This window comes from Vulpes lagopus, chromosome 2 (assembly GCF_018345385.1).
Source record: "Vulpes lagopus strain Blue_001 chromosome 2, ASM1834538v1, whole genome shotgun sequence".
Lineage (NCBI taxonomy): Eukaryota > Metazoa > Chordata > Mammalia > Carnivora > Canidae > Vulpes > Vulpes lagopus.
Window position 1 is genome coordinate 111,896,544 of NC_054825.1, and position 20,780 is coordinate 111,917,323.

At 49.7% G+C, this 20,780-nt stretch overlaps 1 protein-coding gene across 2 annotated transcripts in view; it reads right to left on the bottom strand.

Moving 5' to 3' along the window:
• RPS6KA2 (ribosomal protein S6 kinase A2) overlaps positions 1 to 20,780 on the bottom strand; it is a 350,533-nt gene that overhangs the window by 291,064 nt on the left and 38,689 nt on the right. Inside the window, exons 1-2 of one of the 2 annotated variants that reach the window (XM_041742333.1) lie at positions 5,970 to 6,026; positions 5,826 to 5,876 (exon numbers count right to left, since the gene is read on the bottom strand). In XM_041742333.1, coding sequence (XP_041598267.1) covers positions 5,826 to 5,876; positions 5,970 to 6,011 — 93 coding nt within the window. In that variant the 5' untranslated portion in view covers positions 6,012 to 6,026. Of the gene's footprint in view, positions 1 to 5,825; positions 5,877 to 5,969; positions 6,027 to 20,780 lie in introns of those variants that run through there. The other variant, XM_041742331.1, reaches the window with a different exon arrangement.

A 20,780-nucleotide genomic window follows, 5' to 3' on the forward strand; every position in this document is an offset into this window, starting at 1 on the left:
AAGAGCAGTTGTGGTGGGACTGAAGGCACCAGACTAGCTCATAATGGGGCAGAGAGGGAAGGAGAGAAGTGGAGGCACACTCCCAGGAGGGGAGCCAGCCCACGACGAGCAGGTGCACGGGTCCGCATGGGCCCGTGTGGGAGCCATGAGTTTCCCAAAGCACAGGAGCTGAAGTGCCAGCTTTTTCTCTGAAAAATGAAATGGGAACCCTTCATCATGAGTGGGCAGCTGCTAATAACGTGAGGGAAAGTGCTTGCAAAAGGAATCTGGACACCAACAGCAACAAACATCTTTACCTTTATAAACATGTGCAATGTTTACGTAACACACATTTGTATATTTATATGTGCACATCCATGAGTGTCTAAACACACATGAAAGAAAAACAAAGTACTTAAAAGATCTGACTGCGTATCTCTAATTCATGTCCACGCTGGCCCAGAAGGTAACGTGGCCTGGGTCAAGGTCATATTCCTTGGCCTAGTAGCTAAGTCAGGAGAGGATAGGACTCTACCCCAGCTCCGTGGGCTTCTGGTCCTTTCTTAATCCCACCCAGCTGCCATGCTGCTGGCCACCGACCCCAAGAGCACGATAAAGGGATAAAGAGTGGCCCTGTGTGCTGAGGAAGGAAAATATCCAAAAGGAAAACCATATAGAAGAATCACAGTGTTGGACTAACAGTACACGTTCTGAGAAAACAACGTGCACGACTCCTCAAGCGGAGAAACCAGGGGAAGCCTTCGCGGGTGCCGACGTCTCTAGGCCAACAAGCAGTGTTGCTGAAGCTGTGCTCCATGGAAAACTAAGGGCTGGGAGAAGCCCAGTGTTTCGGGGGCTGCCATTCCACAGGTGCCCCCCCACCACCATGGCTGGGCTCCATCAAGCAGTGGATTCACAACTGGCGATGGCTGGCGACCGTCTGCTGCCATGAGCTCACCAACAGCGTGTGCCCCGGCCGCTCCCTCCTCTGACACTCTCCATAGCCCTGGTGTTCACGCAGCCGGGCTCCTCGGTGCGCCCACAGCTCACGGGCAGGCTCAGAGACTTGAATAAGTTGCACCGTCGTAAAAAAATAATAGCTTAATTTAACTTTTAGTAGATCATAAAGGATAGCCATAATTTCCTATAGCTCTTTATAGTGTTTCTCCCCCAAGACCATAATTTAGAAGAGGATGCCTAAACTGGAGCATAGGATGTAAGATGTCAAGCTGGCATGTGCGAAAGCACTGGAAGAGCATCCTACTCGTTTGAAAGACAAGAGTTTGAGCCTCACCCCTCAGCTGCATGACTCAGCAAATTACTTCACTCCTCCTGACCTTCGCTTCCTCCTCTGTGAAATGCAGGAAGAGTAAAGGGATAGTAGCCACGGAAGTTGCCTTGCCGGGACAGTGGCAGGTGCCTGGTGAGGAGTGGTCCTCCTGCTAAGGGAAGGAGCTAGTGTCCTGCTCCTGTCCCGGCCCTGGCTCTGCCCTGACACGGTTGGGAACACCTGCTGCAGCAGAGCGCTTCCTGCTTCTCTGGGTTCACCTGAGGTCAATATCTCAATGGCTAGGATTACAAGAGGAGGAAGTCACAAGGCGAATTACAAATTCAAACAGAAAGTTCCCTTTGGGTTGCTTGGGATGCATAATTATGACAGCAACCTCTTTTACGCTGCCTTAATAAATCCCAATGACATGTCAGTTCATTGAATTCTTTTGTGCTATTTGTCACTAAGTGTCATGAACTGTCACCTTAAATTGGTGAAATCACCTAAGACATTAGAGTTTTCCATATGTCACTAAACCCAAGGCATCTGTAATATATCACCACCCAAAGATTAGAGTCATTTTAATACTTTTAGGATGAATTGAGCCTTAGCTAATTAAATTTTTTAATATAATTATTGCATAAGTAGTATAGAATTCTTGAAATTTATAGAAAAGTATGACAAAGAAAAAAAAATCATCTGTGATCCTGGAACTTAATAAAAAGCTTTGTGACTTTTTCAGTGTTTTGTGGGGTTTTTTTTTTCCTATAGATCCTATCTGGAAATGGGTGGGAAGTCGGGTATAGCTGAATATGCTAAAATGTGGGAGTCAACCTTTTTCCCTAAAATTAATGTTTGGTTTTTCTCCAGCTATCTTGAAGGGAAAGGCTGTTCCTAGCACAAAATTGGCCCCTACATGCTTCATTGGGTTTCTGCTGAAGGGTGGCATACACATGGAGGGACTGTCCAGTGAAGTCAATGCGGGAATGAGACTGTGTATCTGTCTCTTTCCTGATGATTCAAGGAGAGAACAAAACACCCACAGAGGTTGCAGACGCCTTCCTTCTTGGTTGCAGTTCCCTCTGCTACCAACCCTGTTCTGGACCCTTCCCTGGGTGCCCTGCCTGCACCATGGAGATGGGCGTCCCAGTCCTGTGACCCACCACAGCGCTGATGCACCTTCCCCACCACCCCCACCCCGGGCCCTCCACGCCCTGTCTTCACCCAGGGACTGTGAGGTGAGACTCCAGCAGGGTCCCTAGTGCATCCCCAGATGAGGACGCCTTAACCCGGAGCCCAGCTAGCTCAGCTCCCCTGCCAACTCTGGGGTAGGATCTGACCCCTGAGATCAGAGTGAAAACCAGAGTCCCGTGCCTGCTCCCCACGCTTCAGCACCTCGTCTCGTCCCCTCAGCCTCACACTGTCGCCCCGTGGAGAAGCACAGCACGCCTGTGCACCTGCTGCCAATGCTTCAGGACTCAGACAGAGGCAGGGAAAGAACTGATAAACAAGACGAACAGGAAAATCCGCCTGATTCAGAGGCTACAAAGGCTCAGAATTAATTCAGTCCAGGATGAGAAAAATTAAAGCTCCGTTCAAAGAAAGCAAAACGGAAAGGAGAACCGTGCACAACTTCCAGTCCAGGGGACCCTAAGTGATCATGCATGTGGGAGCCACGCAGGGGCCGCGCAGGAAGCCCCCAGGCCCAGATTCTGCAAGAAGCAGCAGGGTTAGTGTGGGACCAATACTTGCTGGGTGGCCGTCACGTCCCAGGAAAGTCGGCATTTTAACTCCCTGGTTCCCTTTCAAAGGATTAAGTTTGAGTTGCTGTGTTATTTTCTTTGCATATTGAGGTATCTGCCAAAAGAACAGATTTTTTTACAAACGATTAAGAAGTAAAACAACACACACACACACACACACACACACACACCCTGGTGTCAGGCAGGCTGTGGACAAGTGCCTATCTGGCACGTCACGTGTTCTCCCGGCCTGGGCACAAGCCTTCAAGTGGCTTCTCGTCCTGAACCCAGGACCAGGCATCTTTGTCGCTCCCCTGGTCCCACAACAACCGGCCTGCAGTGCTGCACCATGATGAAGAGGATGAGGATGGCCAGGTTCCTCGGCTCCAAGGAGCAGGAAAGCCAAGGGAACAACCACCTTTTCTTGGTTTCGGTCTCCCCAGGTCATCAGGTCACTGAATTATGCGGCCCCAGGAGGGGGCATGTGTGTGGACTGCATGGCAGCAGGAAGAGAGCAAGAGACAGGGAGCCAGCACAGCCTCGATGGGGCAGGAGTCCCCCTCTGCTCCGTTTGCGCCCCGGCAAAGGAAAGCATCCCGCGCCTCGGGACCGTAACCTCCTTTGTCTCCTATAAAATCAATTCCAGAAAGAGTGAAGCCATAATAGGGAAAGAGGAAATTCAACGAGCCGCTAGACTGGAGACACCTTGGTGGTTTAGCAGGAAAAATACCTAAGGGTCGGCTCATTGCTGCGTTTGCAGGGTGAGCAGCAGGACGCGCCTGGTAAAGTGCCGCAGTAGTTCTCCGCAGGGCCGTGGTGGCAACTGCGAGCAGCCAGCAGCCACGTCCCCGTTAGGCTCTCAAACAGGACACCCCAGGCGTCTCAGTCTTCCCGGGTGCTCCCAGCTGGTGCTGCATGAGCTCTGATCAGTTTATCCTGAACGTGAGAAGGGGCTCCTGAATCTGAGTGCGTGGCCAAGCCCGAGGAGGGTTAGGCCGGCCGTGGGCTGCTCTGACCGTGGCTCCTATTGCGACAGGCACATAGGATTGGTCACCTGGGACCATGCACGGATGACGCCCGCATGTATACCCATGCCTGGTACGGTTTCCATCCCCCACCAGACATGTCCTTGTCCATTTGCCTACATCTGTGTCTGTGGCCAAGAGAAGAGAACCACCTGCAGTGTGGAAGCTCTTCATTCTTGTTGTGCGGGGCCAGTCTACGTGTGGAGTGTGGTGACGGGAGAGTAACAGGACTTTTCACCACTGCACGAGACACAGCACCTCCCTGACCTAGCCATAGAAAGCCATATAAAGCTCTGATAAGAATCACCAACTAGAGCTGAACTGCTTTTTTATTTTTTTTTCTTGAACAGGTTATAGGCTAGACGCAGAAGAGGTTCTAAGAGAAAAGTGCCATTCCCTCCCACACAACATGCCTTGTTTCTGAGCTTCTTTACCTTAGCCTGAGATGCAGGAGAGTATTCACCCATCTGTGTATTCACTTACGTGAAATAACCGGAACCACCTTGAGATGTCACGGAACATAAATCACTACTGCCAACCTGCAATTCCACGCACACAATTTCTATGTCTAATAAGGAATAATAAAGATCTAATGGTAGAGAGAATGTTTCTTTCAACCAAGTTGTTAGTGTTGAGCTATTTATAAATGTATATTAGACGCAGACAGGAGTACAATAAGTAAGTAGTACAACAGCAGAATTCAGTGTTAAGTGCCATTATGTGGATGCCAGCGGTCAAATGCAACGGTGACCATTCACAGAAGTGGCTTCTTTTGCTCCAGGAATGTGGGTTCCTGGAATGGGCCGGGACTCTCATGCCGCCTGGGCCTTGCGGACCCACTGAGGAGCGGCTAAGAAGCCCATCACTTCTCAGCACTGCCTCAACAGCCCAGTGAAGTACAACCCTCAGGAAGCCTCCAGAGGCTTGTGGGGCGGGGGGTAGTACGTATTTTGTTTAGTACGAACCAGAATATAGTCTGATGCATTCATATAAATCAAATAAGCCAGATCAAAACCCCAAAACCCAAGTTTCAAGTGCCCTGTTTGGCACCTGTAAGGAACAGGCCCACTGTACCCGCCACGCCTGCTGTGAATACTCAGCCTGACAAATTCAGATGCCGTGGATTCGCCCAAACGCGTAGCCTTCTTCTTACTTAGCGGTATCATGGGAGCCAGGAAAACCCAAACACCCACAAAACCACCTTATAAAACTTCCTATTTATAAGGTAACTATTCAAACCACACAGCTGTTCACAATATCGCAGGAACTCTACCCTCATCTACAATGATCCATTTCAGACCTAATTCCTAGAAAAGTCTCCAACGAAGATCTGACCTCTGCATGCAGTCAGTAGGCTCCCGCCCGCCAACCGTGCCCGTGGCAGCCCCCCACCCCACTTCACCTCGTTCTCAGGGCTCTCTTGCCATAGTAACTCCGGGCTTATTTTGAAGGCACGTGCCAGAGTTTTAAACAGAAAGATGCATGGGGAATCATGTGTATTCCGTTCCCAGTGATCCACAAATTCAGAACAGACCTCGCAGCCTTCGGAGGACGCAGGACTTTCCAGGCTCAGCGCCCGAGGCCGCCCCCTGCTGCACGGCGACGATCTTGCATGGGTCAGGGCGGTTCTGCACTTGACCCAGAACCTCAGACGACTGGACCCTCCGCCCAGAGCCCGGCGCTGCGGCCTGCTGCACTGGGGCCCGCGTCAACTAACCCCAGAACCTGGAAGGAACCACGCGCGCAACACTCTTAAACCATGACTCCTATTCTCACGGAGGAAAGTAAGCCAAGGCGAGCAGTTCTTACCTCTGCGGGCGCAGCTGGCTTTGTCTCAGGCGACGTCAAGTCCCATTTGCCCTGTTGAAGCAGAAAGTGAAGAGAAAGTCCTGTAAGTCAGGGGGCTGGCATTCACGGGAGCAGCTGTGCTGCTGAGGACAGCTGGACACTCACCACGCCGGGGCGTTTTTTGCTTCTAAACATTAACCTCCACATGGTTCTAGAGAATTTGAGGAGTTTCTCGAGCTTTCAGGAAGCCTTGAAGTGAACAGCACAAGAAGGGAACTTGCAAACTCTTGTGCAAGTTTTACAATTCAGCCAAAGGAAGTGATGATGTTCCCATTACCAACCTCAAAACTCAACCCAAAAAACCAAAAAAAAAAAAAAAAAAGTCACAGGTCTCCTCTCCAGATGCATATTTAATTAGACGTGGTTATCACTAACGGAATGGACAAGCGTCTTAAGGCGACTTGTCAGCTCTCGGTTCCACAGAAAGCGATCGTTCCGGCTGCAGGACCGGAGGGCCTGTCGTCTGTGAACACGCACCCACACTGGTGCAGTCCAGCCTTGTTCCAGCGTGGGGTTCAAGCCAGAAACGCACCCCAGCATTCCCCTCCGCTCCCCTAGCTTCTCTCTGGCTAGCATATGACCCTGAGGAGCCTGCAGGCTTGACAGAAGGAAGGCTCGTCTTGTTTCTGCACGCCCCATGCTGCAGGGCTCGGTTTTCCTTTTCTGTTTTATTCCCTTATCTCGCTTCTGATCCCTGCTCCTTGACTCCTACCTGCTAAAAAAATAAATAAATAAGAGATGAGGAAAGAAACCAAATTCTACATGAATCTCTTGCACCTCTTGCTAGCCGTCGTGGCTCATGTGTCAGAAAACAGAGGGTGAGAAGGGCCGGGATGCGCTCCCACTTCACGGGCCACAGGAAGGCCCAGGGGCCCCGCTGCGGGAGAAGTCCGCACTACTGGGGATCTTTCTCAACTTCAACCTGTCTTCCCCACCACTGTCTTCCCAGACAGCTGGCAAAGGGCAGCTCATCTTCCATGTCTTTAATTTCTTTACTTTCCCAACCTTCCACACTCGGTACATGTTAGAAACATCCGGAACATCTGGAGCTTTTTTTTTTTTTTTTTTTAAAGACTTTATTTATTTGAGAGAGAGAGAGAGAATGGGGGGAGGGCAAAGGGAATCTCAAGCAGACTCCAACCTCAGCACGGAGCCTGAAGCGGGACTCAATCCCACAACCCTGAGATCATGACCTGAGCTGAAGTTAAGAGTCAATCTCTTAATCCACTGAGCCACCCCGGCACCCAGAAACATCTGGAATTTAACAAACTCCCCAATGAAGTCAATCGCTCTGAGGCTGGGGTCTGTGCTTGTTGGACCGAGGAAACATGCCTGCATGGAGGCAGGTGGGACGAGGAAACGAGGGCATGGAGAGAAAGTCAGTGGCCTACCCACAGTTTTAGAACCTTTGCATTCAAACCCACCAGAAGCCAAATCTTTTTCCACCACAGGGGCTGACAGATCACCCGTATTGCTTATGCTGGTTTGACGTGGTTTCCATAACTTGAAAAAGGGTGTGAGGCCTAAAGCAACATAAATGATGTGTTTACAAATAAATGCCTAAAAGCAGAAAATGAAAGCCCCCAAGGTGCCCCAAAATCACACATTCATCCACTGTCTTCTCCAACCCCATGATCAGCCCACCCCTGGTCACCTTCTACGGGGGCTACACCACGCACGGTGCCCCTAACCTGGCCTGTCTTGATGCCTCTGGACTGTACATACAGGGTTTTCAGTATTTGGGGAGCTCTCCCTGAAAACTTGAGATGCTGAATTTGCATATCCTCTCATTCACAGTCATGAATCTTCCATCCTTTTCATTTCCTCGGCCCCCACTTTGCCAGTAGGAGTCAGTGAATTAACCTGGGCATTGGGCACAACAAAAGTGAAATGCTGGCCCACCAACCATCTGGCAACCATGCTACCTGCAGACCCTTCCCATCTCCCCGTCCTCTTTCCGCCCCCCATTCCCTCTACTTCGTGGTCAGCTGCTGGGCTCAGCTCCTGAGCCAAACGTGGGGGGCCAGGAGCAGGGGGTCTTTCAACTCCAGCAGCTCTCACCCCTCCCCTCCCTCCTCCATTCCAATCCAGGGTGCGTGGAGAGGACTTCCTCCTTCAGAGCTCCTGTCATTCTGGCAGGTGGAGGGCAGGGAGTGGGGGACTGGGAGGACGCTGACTTGGGTTTCCATCGCCGTCCCCGTCCTCTCTCCCCATTACATCCCCGTGCCCTTGTTCTTGTCCAAATGCAGCTGGCATGAGTTCAATAGCATCACGGCCGGCTCCCCAGGGAGAAAGTAAAGTATGGACGGTCTGAAGCACTTCGTGTGAACAGATGGCACTCCGGGGGTATTCCACGAGGAGGAAACTCCTCAGACTCCTTTGTGGATAATAAGTGAACAGGGGCAACCAAGTTTGTGCTTTGTTAGCTCGAAAGAAAATATCAGAAATATCTAGACAAAGTATCAATAACCATTCTGGGGGAAAAATTGGCTTGAATATTTTTGTAAAGTTCTAGAAGGCAATCATGTGAGACAAGAGAGAGGCACCCACTGTGGTGTTTACAGCGTTTGGAATTTCTAGTCTGGATGGCCAAGCTTCATGTGACTCTGTGGGTGTTTGGAGATTGGCCTTTCAGTAGATAAAGCTGACAACCCGACTCCGTAACACAGAGGGTCTGGCTCACTCCCAGCGGCCCTGTTTACTAGACAACGGGGTACCTTGCAGGCTTTGTGCACAGTCCTCAAAAGCCACGTTGGCCAGGTAAGCAGGTGAGAGCATGAATACACACTATTATTTCCTCACTGAAGTTAGTACTTGGGATGCTGAAAAAGCTCAACACTTTAAGCCCTGATTTGCCTGGAAAATTGCAGTTGCTTTAAGATATTGCACATGCACAGCACTGACCACCATGGCCCCGGAGCAGGCTGTGGCTCCCGGAAGCCATCAGCAGGTGCCAGCAGCAAGGGCGGCGCTCGGGCTCCTGAACAGCTGGCAGGTTGCTTCTCACCACCCGACGCAGGACAAGCGAGTTAGCCAAATGGCCGTGGATTTCCCCATGTGCACAGCTGGGGCAGCACCTGCCTTCTGGGGGAGTTGGGAGAAAGGAGTGACATGCTTCCGACACTCGGCACTCAGCCACCTTGTCAGTGTCGACCAAGCACATGCAGGAAGGTAAGGTGTTCCCCACGCCCGAGTGGCTCAGCCGGCCTCAGAGACATCTGGCTCCTTCGAGAACACTGGGTCTGTGTCTCTGGCCTGTGATCCCTTAGGACCTGACCTCAGGGGACTCCCACTGGACCTAACTGTGTTCTTTTTCTGGCTGGGGTACCCCCTCGGGCTCCTGGGGGAGGCGCGGCCACAGACGAACAGCAGATGGCGCCAGAGACTTGTTCTGCAGCCCAGCCCTTTATGGGGCAGGAGGGTGGGGGCCCTGCAGGGCCCTAGCTGGAATCTATTTCTCATAAACAATTAGGCCATAAATCAATGTCGATTCTGTTGTCCTGGAGCCATTTAGAAATTCCCCAAACAGTTCATTAACGACGTCGGGTTTATCCACCCTCTTCTCTGCAGTATTGATTCTTAAATGTCTGTGGATGGGCGGGAGGCTCCTCACGCACAGACCCACCCCGACCCCACACGCAGGCCCGCAGGTGGTGGGAGTCTGTGTGTCCTCACTGGCCCCCGCACTCCTCCCCGCCCGCCGGCTTGCGGTCTGCCTCCAGCCTGGCCACCCGGCTGCCTGCCTTGTTCTCCATGATGTCACTGATGTGTTCCCCCAGGAACAGAACCCTAAGGTCACACCAAGACCTAAGTGTCAGGACGGCAAGGCTTGTTCTGCATAAGCCAGCCTCCCCTTGGACGGCCCTCCTCACCCTCTGCTGGGGACCCAAGGCCCCAGAGATCTTCAGCTGTATCGGGGTCTTTATCCACCCTGAGGGGTTACGGAGGTGGTGTTACAGCATCGACCAGGAAATCCGCCCTCGCCCCCCACTGCCGGCTCCTGGACTGTGGCGCTGTCTTTTCCGGATGAAGCAGGACAAGAGACTGTGACCAGCCCCAGCAGCCGCGGCGCCAGCACTAGAAGAGGAGGTGTTCCAGACTCCACGCTCCTTCCCTGGGGTCCGGGGCTCAGGTCCATGCTAAGATAGATGGGGGGCCGCTCAGAGGGCGTGCACATCCTGCAAAACAGCAGGTACTGCCAGGGAGAAGGATGTCACTGTGCACACTTAGAGACGATAGAGAAATGTCCCTCAGTGAACAGCCAACGGGTAAGGAGGAAGGACGGGGAGCCTACGGGGCTGAGGGGCAGGGAGCATGGGGCTGGACCACCACCAAGGCTGCCCTGGGGGCCTTCAGTTTCCAACATCTTTGAATTCTTTTTTAAGATTTTATTTATTTATTCATGAGAGACACACAGAGAGAGGCAGAGACCCAGGCAGAGGGAAAAGCAGGCTCCCTATGGGGATCCCGATGTGGGACTCGATCCTGGGATCCCAGGATGGCGACCTGAGCCGAAGGCAGATGCTCAACCACTGAGCCACCCAGGTGCCCCTATCTTTGAATACTGATTTTGGAAAACATTTTTTTTTAATTGAGGTGAATTTCACATAACATAAAAGTGACCATTTCGAAATGTGTCCTTAAGCACATTGTCACTGCTGTGCAACCACCATCCGCTTCCGAATGTTTTCATCAGCCCACCAGGGAGCCCTGAGGGGCCCGCACCCACCCCCAGCCCCTGCAGCCAGCGATGTGGCTCTGCCTTTCCGGACTTGGCTGCTCTGGAACGCCATGCACACGGGACCCAACAACGGATATCACGGAACATCACGCTGCTGAGGGTCATCACGATGTAGCACAGGTTGGTACCTCATTCCTGTTGGTGGCCGAGTGGTGCTCCATGTGGCGGGCACAGCACTCCTACCCATCCACTCACCTGCTGGTGGGCTCCCGGGCTGCCCGCCGTCTGGCTGCCGTGAGCAGCGCTGTGTAGCCTATTTGAGTGCGTTGTCAACAACCGTGGGTACATGTCTCGTGGTGGGATTGCTGAGTTATGTTAACACTTTTGAGGAACGGCCAGATTTTTCCACAGCAGGAAAGCCGTTTGACATTCCCACCAGCAATGTAGGTTCCAACTTCTCCACGATCTCATGCAAAACTTGATATTTTGCGTTTTCTTTTCTTCTTTTTCTTCTTCTTTTTTTAAAAAAGATTTTATTTATTTATTCACGAGAGACACAGAGAGAGAGGCAGAGACACAGGCAAAGGGAGAAGGAGGCCATGCAAGAGCCTGATACGGGACTCGATCCAGGGAATCCAGGATCACACCCTGAGCCAAAGGCAGACGCTCAACCACAGAGCCACCCAGGGATCCCCTTCTTTTTCTTCTTCTTAATTATCACAGTCATCTTAGTGGGTGCGAAATGGTGGTTCTGATTTGCATTTATATGTGTCCCTTGGAGAAACATCAATTCACACCCTCTGCCCTTTTTCTGTTGGGTCATTTGTCTTTTTGCTGTTCGGGGCAGGTTTTAACACTCATGGACGTAGAGAAAAGGAGAGCCTGGCCCCCATGAGCTGAGAGGCTGGAACTGAGCCGGCCACGTGAAGCTGGAACACTCTGTCAGTTTGGTGAGGGGTCAACTGGGACGATAATCTACAAAGCAGCAGAGGAATAAGGAAATTTGGGGCGCCTGGATGGCTCAATGGGTAAAGAATCTGCCTTCAGCTCAGGTCATGATCCTGGGGTCCTGGGATCGAGCTCCCTGCTCGGCGGGGAGTCTGCTTCTTCTTCTGCCCCTCGCCCCATTCGTGATTGCTCTCTCTCAAATAAATCAATAAAATATTTTAAAAAAAAAAAAAAGAGTAAGGGAATTTGCCTAACTTGTCCAGGGCTCAGGTTTAAAATATTTTAAGTCATCCCTGCTGAGGTAAACCAGCGCCTTCCATGGGTCTGGGTGAAATCACAGTGTCAGCAGGTTCAAGGGAAGCTTAACACGAAGGTTGCCCACCCCTCCACCCCCCACCCCCCCAGGAATACACCTGAGCCCCCCCAAGACACACCCCGGCTCCCAGGAGCTTCACTCGGGCTGGAGCCAGGCCTCAGGGAGTCTGCACAGAAGGAGTGAGGCTCCAAAGTGTGCTTGCTCAGAGTCCAGAGCTAAGAACCCAAGGAGAGATGTGGCCTCAGGAAAAGACACCCCCCGCCCCCCGCAAGAGGCAGAGCTGCCATGAGCACTTCTGACCACCAGAGGACAGCACTGAGCACCATATAAAATAAATCTTTTTTAAACTCAAAAAAAGATGTAGAAGAAGTAAATGTAGACAAACTCCCATGGTTCAAGGGCAGTAGAATTCTCCATGAAATCTGAGAGAATGTGCTGACGGCTTCTTAATTCTAATCAGAGTATGATGGGTTACCGCATATAAGAGTAATTGATATTCAGAAGTTAAGAGGGCTTCTGTACATCAGCAGGAAACCATTTAAAGAGATGACATTCAAAACTGCAGAAAGGAGGAGGAGGAGGGAGAAGGAAAAGAATATCTGTAAAGTATAAAGTATATATATATATATATATATATATATATATATATATATATAACAAAAATATGTAAGGACTTTACAGAATATATGAAAAATCTTATTGAAAGAACTAAAAGAAAACCAACATACACGAAAAAAATATTGCATTCCAGAATGGAAATCCTACTATGGTTAAAAAAAAAAAAAAGGAAAAGAAAAAGTCACTTTTCCCCAAATCATATACATTTAATGCATACATATACATTTAATGTATACATACACATTTAATGCAGTGACAATCACAAATCCAAGCAGAAATATTGTTTCCTGGGATTTAAGTCAAAGGGTGAAGGCTGAAAACTGGCCAACACTATTTTGAAGAAGGGCAAGCAGGAGACACGCACCCCGGGCATACATCTGCACCCACTCCAGAGCCACAGGAATCAACTTTGTGCGAGGAGCCCATCAGACCCCAGGAATCCATCTGCATGCCACAGCTCAGAGAAGGGCAGATCTGAGGGATGAGGGGTTCCGGCCAAGTGACCCATCAGCCTCATACCGTGGACAAAAATAAATTCAAGACCAATATGGGAAAAAGCTGAACTACGTAATTCTTAAAAGGACATTCAGGAGATTGTATTTTTACTTAAATGACTAAAGGATTCTTCAAACAAGTCAAAAATCCATACATTATACTTTAAAAAAAATCAATAGATTTGATTATATTTACATGAGAAATATTTTTGCAGGACAAAAGACACTACAAGGTCAAGACAGGCCATAGACCAGAAGAATATACTCAAAACCTAGATAACAGCATCAGAGATGTGTTAAGGGTAATCCCTACAATAGAGAGGTGTTTTTCATCTTCATCAGATAAGCAAATTCTTCACTCCTAAAAGTAGGGTAAGTGGGGCGTCTGGGTAGCTCAGTCAGTGAAGCATCCGACTCTGATTTCGGCTCAGGTCTTGATATCAGGATCCTGAGATCGAGCTCCACATCAGGAGCAGAGTCTGCTCAAGATACTCTCTCCTTCTCTGCCCACCCCTACCCCCCACTAAAATCAATAAAAATAAATCTTTAAAAAAAGAGCACAAGTGTGCCACACTGTATCCAATGGGAGTTGGTGAGAATCTGGAAAAAGGAACTGTGACAAATTGCTAAAGGGAAGATAAATGAGTTCAACCAGTTTGGAGAAGAATTTCCATATCAAGTTAATTTGAAAATGTGTATATCATATGGCCATCAGTTTCACTTTTAAGTCTCTAAACAGAGGAATAAACTCTATTTTATGTTCATAGGAAGACACACATTGTCCATTGAACACTACTTAAAAGAACAAACTTTGGAAATCACCTGACTTAGTTCCCTGATAGGGGAATGGAAAAATACACTGGCATGTTCTACCAGGAAATGCTACACAGCACTCGACGTGAATGAGATAGAACTACATGATCAACATGAATAAATCTCAACAATATCGTAGAGTTTTTTGAAAATAAGTTTCAATGGGAAACATAGGCTATGATTCCAACCACATAAAAATGAAAAACACACCCATCATTGATAGGTACGGACTGTTCTGGACTGATTGTGCCCTTCGAAAGTTGATGTGTAGAAGCAGTAATAACACCCAGGACCTCTAAGTATGATGCTCCTAGAGAAGGGTCTTTACAGAGGTGATCAAGTGACATGAAGTTGCGCATGTGGGTGACCTGATCCAATAGGACTGGTGTCCTTCTAGGAAAAGGAAATTAGGTAGGATATAGAAACACCCAGAGGGAAGACCACACATGGACACAGGAGATGCCGTCTGCGAGCAGAGCAGAGACGTCTTAGAAGAAAGCAAGCCTGCCCACACCCTGACCTCAGACGTCCAGCCTCCAGGACTGTAAGGAACGCTGCCCAGTCTGTGGTACTTGTCACAGCAGCGCTAGCTTACGAACAGGGCCAGGTAGGCCACACGCCTTTGTGGGCCAACCCAGAATAACCAGGGAACTGGGGCAAATGTCCAGTGAGCATTTAAACAATTGTAGTAATTGAACTGGAGATAGGAGCCAATTTCAGACACGGAGGAATCTGCTGGGGTTGTTTCAGGTCAGGGGGGCACTTACCATGGCATTTATAGTCTTTGTCTACACCTGTGGAATACATGTACTCATCTTAGAGACTCAGGCTGCATAGGTCATGTAAACCGAGCCAGACATTTTTCTCTGTGTGTGGCTTTCACAGTCCAAGTAATCAAATCATACTCACTCCGGTGTGTTGAGTGACTCTGCTACCATAAAGAGACTGTTAACTCCTTGTTATCAAATCCTCCCAGAGCACTGAGATCCTCTCCCAGCATCTGAGGACCAGAAGATCCCTCTAAAGAAATACCACGTGATGGTAGGTCAGAGCTTTCCTCCCACAGAAACACAAGCCATCTCACGTCTTCCTCTCTGGCTCCATTTGTGAGGGCCATGCCTTTAGAAAATAAATCAGTATACGAAAGCTGGAGGCAGAGCACCCATGTGTGGAGAAGACACACATCCATACACCAGACTGTTAAACGAGCGTACATTTAACCCTTGGACGATGCAGATGCTGGGGCACTGACCCCCGTGTTGTTGAAAATCTATATGTAACTTTTAACTCCCCCAAACTTAGCTACTAATAGCCTACCCTTAACCAGAAGGCTTACCAGCAACATAAACAGTTAACACATTAATTTATATTATGGCATGCACTGCATTCTTACAATAAGGGAAGCCAGGCAAAAGAAAATGCTACTAAGAAAAGCACAAGGAAGAGAAAATAAATAACATCTATAGAATATATTTAGGACCAAGTGAGGTCATTATCTCTCTCCCAGAAAAACTAGAAACTAGTTTCATCTCATTTTTAATTATCCATAACTTGACAATGCATTTTAGGATTGCCAAGATAATATTAATATGGAGGGCCTCTACCCCTCACTTGGAGCACGATGTTTGACCTTACGCTGAAGCAAGTGCTCCCAGGAACCCCATGCACTCACTGGGGTTGGGCGGGCACTTGGCAGAGAGGCCAAGGAGCCATCAACCAGCCAAGCAGACCTGGTGTGGACACGGCATTTAGGAATTCAGTGCGGAGCTGAGCCATGAGAGAGAAGATGGACAGGACCACACAGCAGGCAGGTCCTGCAGCAGGCTGGTGCAGGGGCTCAGGGGCGAGCTCTTCCTGGGAGCCAGGGTTCAGGGCCTCAGGTCTCCTCCTCAGTACTACAACCTTTGGGGTGGGTAGCTCTGTCACAGGGGCCTTCCTGTGCACTGTACGATGTTTAGAAGCATCCCTGGTCTCAAATACTAAGAGAAATCTCCTTCCCGGCAATGACAGCACATTGCTAATACTACCCCCCATGGGTACAAGATCATCCTTGGTTAAGAATTAACCATATCTTTAGGAGCAAGACTCTAACCTATCGGGAGTCCCGGCAGGTTCTGGAGACGGAGGAGCTGGGTGTGGCCAAGACACATATGCATGCACAAGACTGGGAAACGTGGTTATGCTCCAGGAGAAGTTCAGAAGCCCCAGTACTAAAACTGAAGCTCAGTTAGAGCCCAAGGAGGAAGCACAACTTCACTCTGAGGCCCAGAGAGCGGGGCCAGCTTCCCTCAGCCCTCCTGAGAGCGGGCAGGGCTCCTTGGACCCCTGTGTGCAGCTGAGATGCAGCTAGCTCCAGGGAGAGGGGACCATCCCCTCCCACCTCAGCCCTGTGACCATGTAAACCAGATGTGTGCAAGGCCGGGAGCACACATTTATTTACAGACATTTTCATCAATTCTAATTAATTTGTGATTTATGCAGCAGAGTGCTTCATCCTCTGCCCCAGATGGAACATGGAGACCCCAGACCCTGGACCCATCTGCTCAGCCCTGACCAATGCCAGGCCTTTGGTTCCTGGGACAGTTAACTTGTGCGTCCACCTGGCCCGGCCATGGGGACCAGATGCTGGCCACACTGCAGTCTGGATGTTGCTGGAAGGTTTTACACGTGCTTAACCTTTACATCAGTGGCCTTTGAATAAAGCAAATGGCCCTTGCTACTATGGGCGGTCACAGCCTTCAATGGAAGGCCTTAGGGAAAAAGACTGAGGCTCCCCAAGAAGGAAGCGCTTCTCCTTCAGACTCTCAGACATCGGCACCACCTGGCAGCCTGCCCTACATGCCTCAGGCTGGCCAGCACCCCCAACCATGGGGACCAGTCCCTCTGTATGTGTACATACACCTGCACGTCTTCATGCACACCCTCACACATATGTGCACGCACGTGTACACACACTCCTTATGTTGGTCTATGTCTTTGGAAGACCCTTAAAGCACCATCCTTTCATTATAAAGGCAGTTCTCGTCCTGAAATTAGAAGACCACCCCCCCTCCACTGTCTTTATAATACATCTTCCAACATGATGTAAAAGTCTCTCCCTGACCAGAAAGGAAGGAAGGGACCTGGTGCCTCTCCTGGGCCCCCGTGGGTCACTACTCTTTACACTGCTTGGGCAAGTCACCCCGATTCTGGGAACCTCCATTTCCTCACTGCCAGGTCAGAGGTTGTATGGAAAAACACATCATTTGCTCTTTTGGTCTATGGAGCGATTACTCTTCAATGTACTAAAGGATTTGTTATTTCCTAAGTATTGCTTTCTGTAGAGGATGTGCCAGAAAACGGCTGAGGCCAGCAGAGAGGCCAGCCGTGCATCCGTACCACGTGCGCGATGCACACTGCGTAAGTCATTCTCCCAAAGTCACATGGCTAGAGCTGTGGAGTGGGGTTTAACAAACCCAGTTTAGTGAATCCCAAAGCCTGTATTCTTGACCACTACCATTTGCTTCCAGTCATTTCGCTTCCCAAAGCAGCGCTCCCAGTCTTCCTGCAGCACACTTTGGGCTCACTGCTTCTCAGCGGGGGGCGGGAGAGAGGTGCCCTGGGAGCAGTGCCCAACCAGGAGCTCTCCTTCCCTGTGCGTGTTGCCTGGGGGCGCTTTCCAACACCCGTATAGACACTCAAACCAAGAAGTAAAATGTTCTTCCCAAATGAGGTCTCCAAATGCTGTTTTGCATAAGAGTCACAAGATGTAAACTATTTCTATAAAGAAAAATCTCAAGTCTTTGACCCGATAATAGGAGTCAAAGCAATGACAAAGACATAAGTATGTAGGTGTTTACTGTAGTGTTTCTTATAATGGTGAGAAATGGAACACTTGCCCAAATATTCAACAGCAAAGATTTGTACGAATAAAATATGGTATAACTCTAGGATGAAAAATTCTACAGTTAGTAAAAATATTTAATAATTTTAGGGGAAGGTTATAAAATGTTAAGAAACATCTTAGGGGAGCCTGGATGGCTCAACTGGTTGAGCATCTGACTCTTGATTTCAGCTCAGGTCATGATCTCAGGGTCCTGGGATTGAGCTCCCAACAGGCTTTGTGCTCAGCGGGGAGTCTGCTTGAAAATTCTCCCTCTCCCTCTGCCCCTTCCTCTCACTTGCATTAATTCACATTCTTTCTCTAAAATAAGTGAATAAATCTTTTTTTTTTAAATGACAACATAAAAATGTGTGATTCAATTGTAGTAAGCTGTATAAATGGTGGTGATGTACACATAGAAACATACAGAGATACTGATTCTTAGTGATGTAACAGGTGCAAAGGTGTGCCCCCAGATGGGGAGATAGACTAGGAAGTAAGGTCATGAGATGAAGAAATATACCCTGTGTTAGGAGTGATTATCTCTGCTTCATTACATAAGGTGATTTTAAATGTCTTCTTTACACCTTTCTGTTTCTTCACATTTTTTATAATGCAATAGATTTCTTTTAAATCAGGAAGAAAAGAAATACACGTTACGTGTATTCATTTAAAAAAAAAAAACAAACCCATCCCTGTTTGGCCTGTCAATGTCTTAAGATCACGATGCCAACCCCATTTGGGATGGACTGGCATCTGTATTTCAAATCCCAAACCTGCAAATCACAAGTGGGTTTCTATTTCTTTGCTGTTCTAGCAAAGATACACTGTCATCACAATAGGGAAAAATAAGGGAAGCCTAGTCTTTAAAATAAAAGAACACAAATCATACACACATAGAATTGCTTTTCCTGCAAAACCCAACACCTGCAGGACACTGAAACTGGCCCCCAGGGAGGCTGGATGCGGCCGGGGGGCATCACAGAGCTGCTGCCTGCAGGGCTCCCTCCCTGAACCCTATTTCCCATTAGGGCTGCATGTCAGGGCAACACAGTGGCTTCAAGCCCTGGCTCCTCCTCATGTGTTTTGGGACCCCGTTTCCTTGCACATGGCAGGCAATCATTGCAGACGGAGGCTGTCCTGGTCTCTGCACCCAACTCAGGACCCAGGCTTTGAGGAAGAGCTCAGCATTCACAGATGGGTAACAGGCATGAGAGGCTGCGTGTGCAAGTACATGCGGCACATGACACGGCGGTGCGGCTGCATGAGGACACAGGCAGTCAGGGAGGTTTCCCACCAGAGCCCAGGCTCTGCACTGGGTGGCTCAGCAGAGGGAAGAGAGCAGGACAAGGTGGATCCAGGACACAGTCTCGAAATCAAGGAAGGCAGAAGACAGGAACAGTGAGCAGCAGCGTGGAGATCCGCTCAGAGCCCAGGGTTCATATGGAGACTGTTCTAAGATGAAGACCTTTGACATTCTGCAAATGCAGGAAGAAGCCTTGTCACAGCTTCCCTTGTCTGAACAAAAGCAGAAGCTTCTTAGAAACGAGGTCTGCTGTGAATCTCCTCTACGGGGCATTTCCTTTCCCAGGGGAGGCCAAGCGTAAAGCCACCAAGAATCCCCCCTCTGGGGGGCTCCCGTGCCCGGAAGAAGATGGAGAGACAGCTCACACCTGTGCAGACAAATGCACACAAAACTTGCTCCTGAAAGACCGATTTATCCAGGGCACCTGGGTTGCTCAGTGGTTGAGCACCTCCTTTTGGCCCAGGCTGTGACCCTGGGGTCCTGGGATCGAGTCCCACATCGGGCTCCCTGTGGGGAGCCTGCTTCTCCCTCTGCCTGTGTCTCTGCCTATCTCTGTGTGTCTCTCAAGAATAAATAAATACATTTTTTAAAGACCTATTTATCTTCCCTAAAGAAACACATTTGCTCCCCCTCCTCCCTTTCCTACTAAGTCAGATTTGGAAGCCCCAGATTCTGACCACCCCTGGGAGTTACTCGTCACTGAGCACTGTGTGCTCACTGTGTTCGAATGTAAGCTCTTTCTCTCCTGTTGCCAATATGCCTTCATCAATTTGATTCAAAGGCCCTCAGACATAGAACAAAAAAGGGAAGCTTTTCTGCTTCCAGGCTCAGCTTCCAGGCTGGCTCAGGGTCCCCGTGGAGGGTGTCACCCCCCCCCCCGACCCCGTCTGTGTATCTTGGAGGTTGTCAGAGGCAGGGTAGAGCTCATGCAAGATGTGGACGCCACTTAATAGACGTGCTTTTAATCAGTGGCATGGTATAATTCTTCTATTTTAGAAAAAAATACACACACCAACGTGGAGAAGCCCTTAAAGGATTTTAAGCACAGAAATGGTTGACAACGTCCTGGTGAAGGAGGGCAGGTGGCTGCCTCCCAGCTGTGCTGGGGATGCAGCAGGAGAGCCCAGGTCTGCAGAGCGGCCGCGACGAACACCAAGATTGGGTGACCAATTAGATGTTGGGGTAAAACACAGGCAAGCAACAAAAATGAATTCCTAATTTGTTTGTTGCACAGTGAAAAGAAGCACAAGGAAAACACCATCAGAATCCTCGACCTCCTCATCAAGCAGACGATGGGCACCACGCAAAGATCAAACCACTGGCTAAGCAGAATCCTAGGAGACTGGAAACTTCGAGTCCACTGCAATGTTTCTGTGTCTCCCGGCAGTGCTGATGGGTGAATGAGCCCACCAGCCTCTGCAGCACATTATTCTGGCCCGATCAAATCAAGAATCCTCTGGTGCAATGGAGCTGCACCCCTGGGGTCTCTTCTACGGGTGCAGGGTAAGGACCACTTCACTTGTGCAGGGTGAGGACCACCCGCCGTGGGGACCGGGTGGCACCTCCCCGCCCACTTGCCAGTGCTGCCACCACAGCAATGCCTAAAGCATGCCACCTGGCACAAAACATCTGGGTGTGTGCATGTGACCTCTCCACCACCAGAAGCACCCAAGTCTGGGACTGTGATTCGGCACCCGAAGGAGCTCATACGAGCAACGCTGAAACCCCACTGCCAGAGGCATCCTCACTGGGCCTCTCCCAACAGGCCCCAAATGACCTCTGCCAGCTGGAGCACAGATGGTCACCTGCCCGGCTCTCCGGGGGCTGTGCTCACACCCCACCGTCCGCGGGCCTTGTGCCCGGCTGGGACCCCACTTC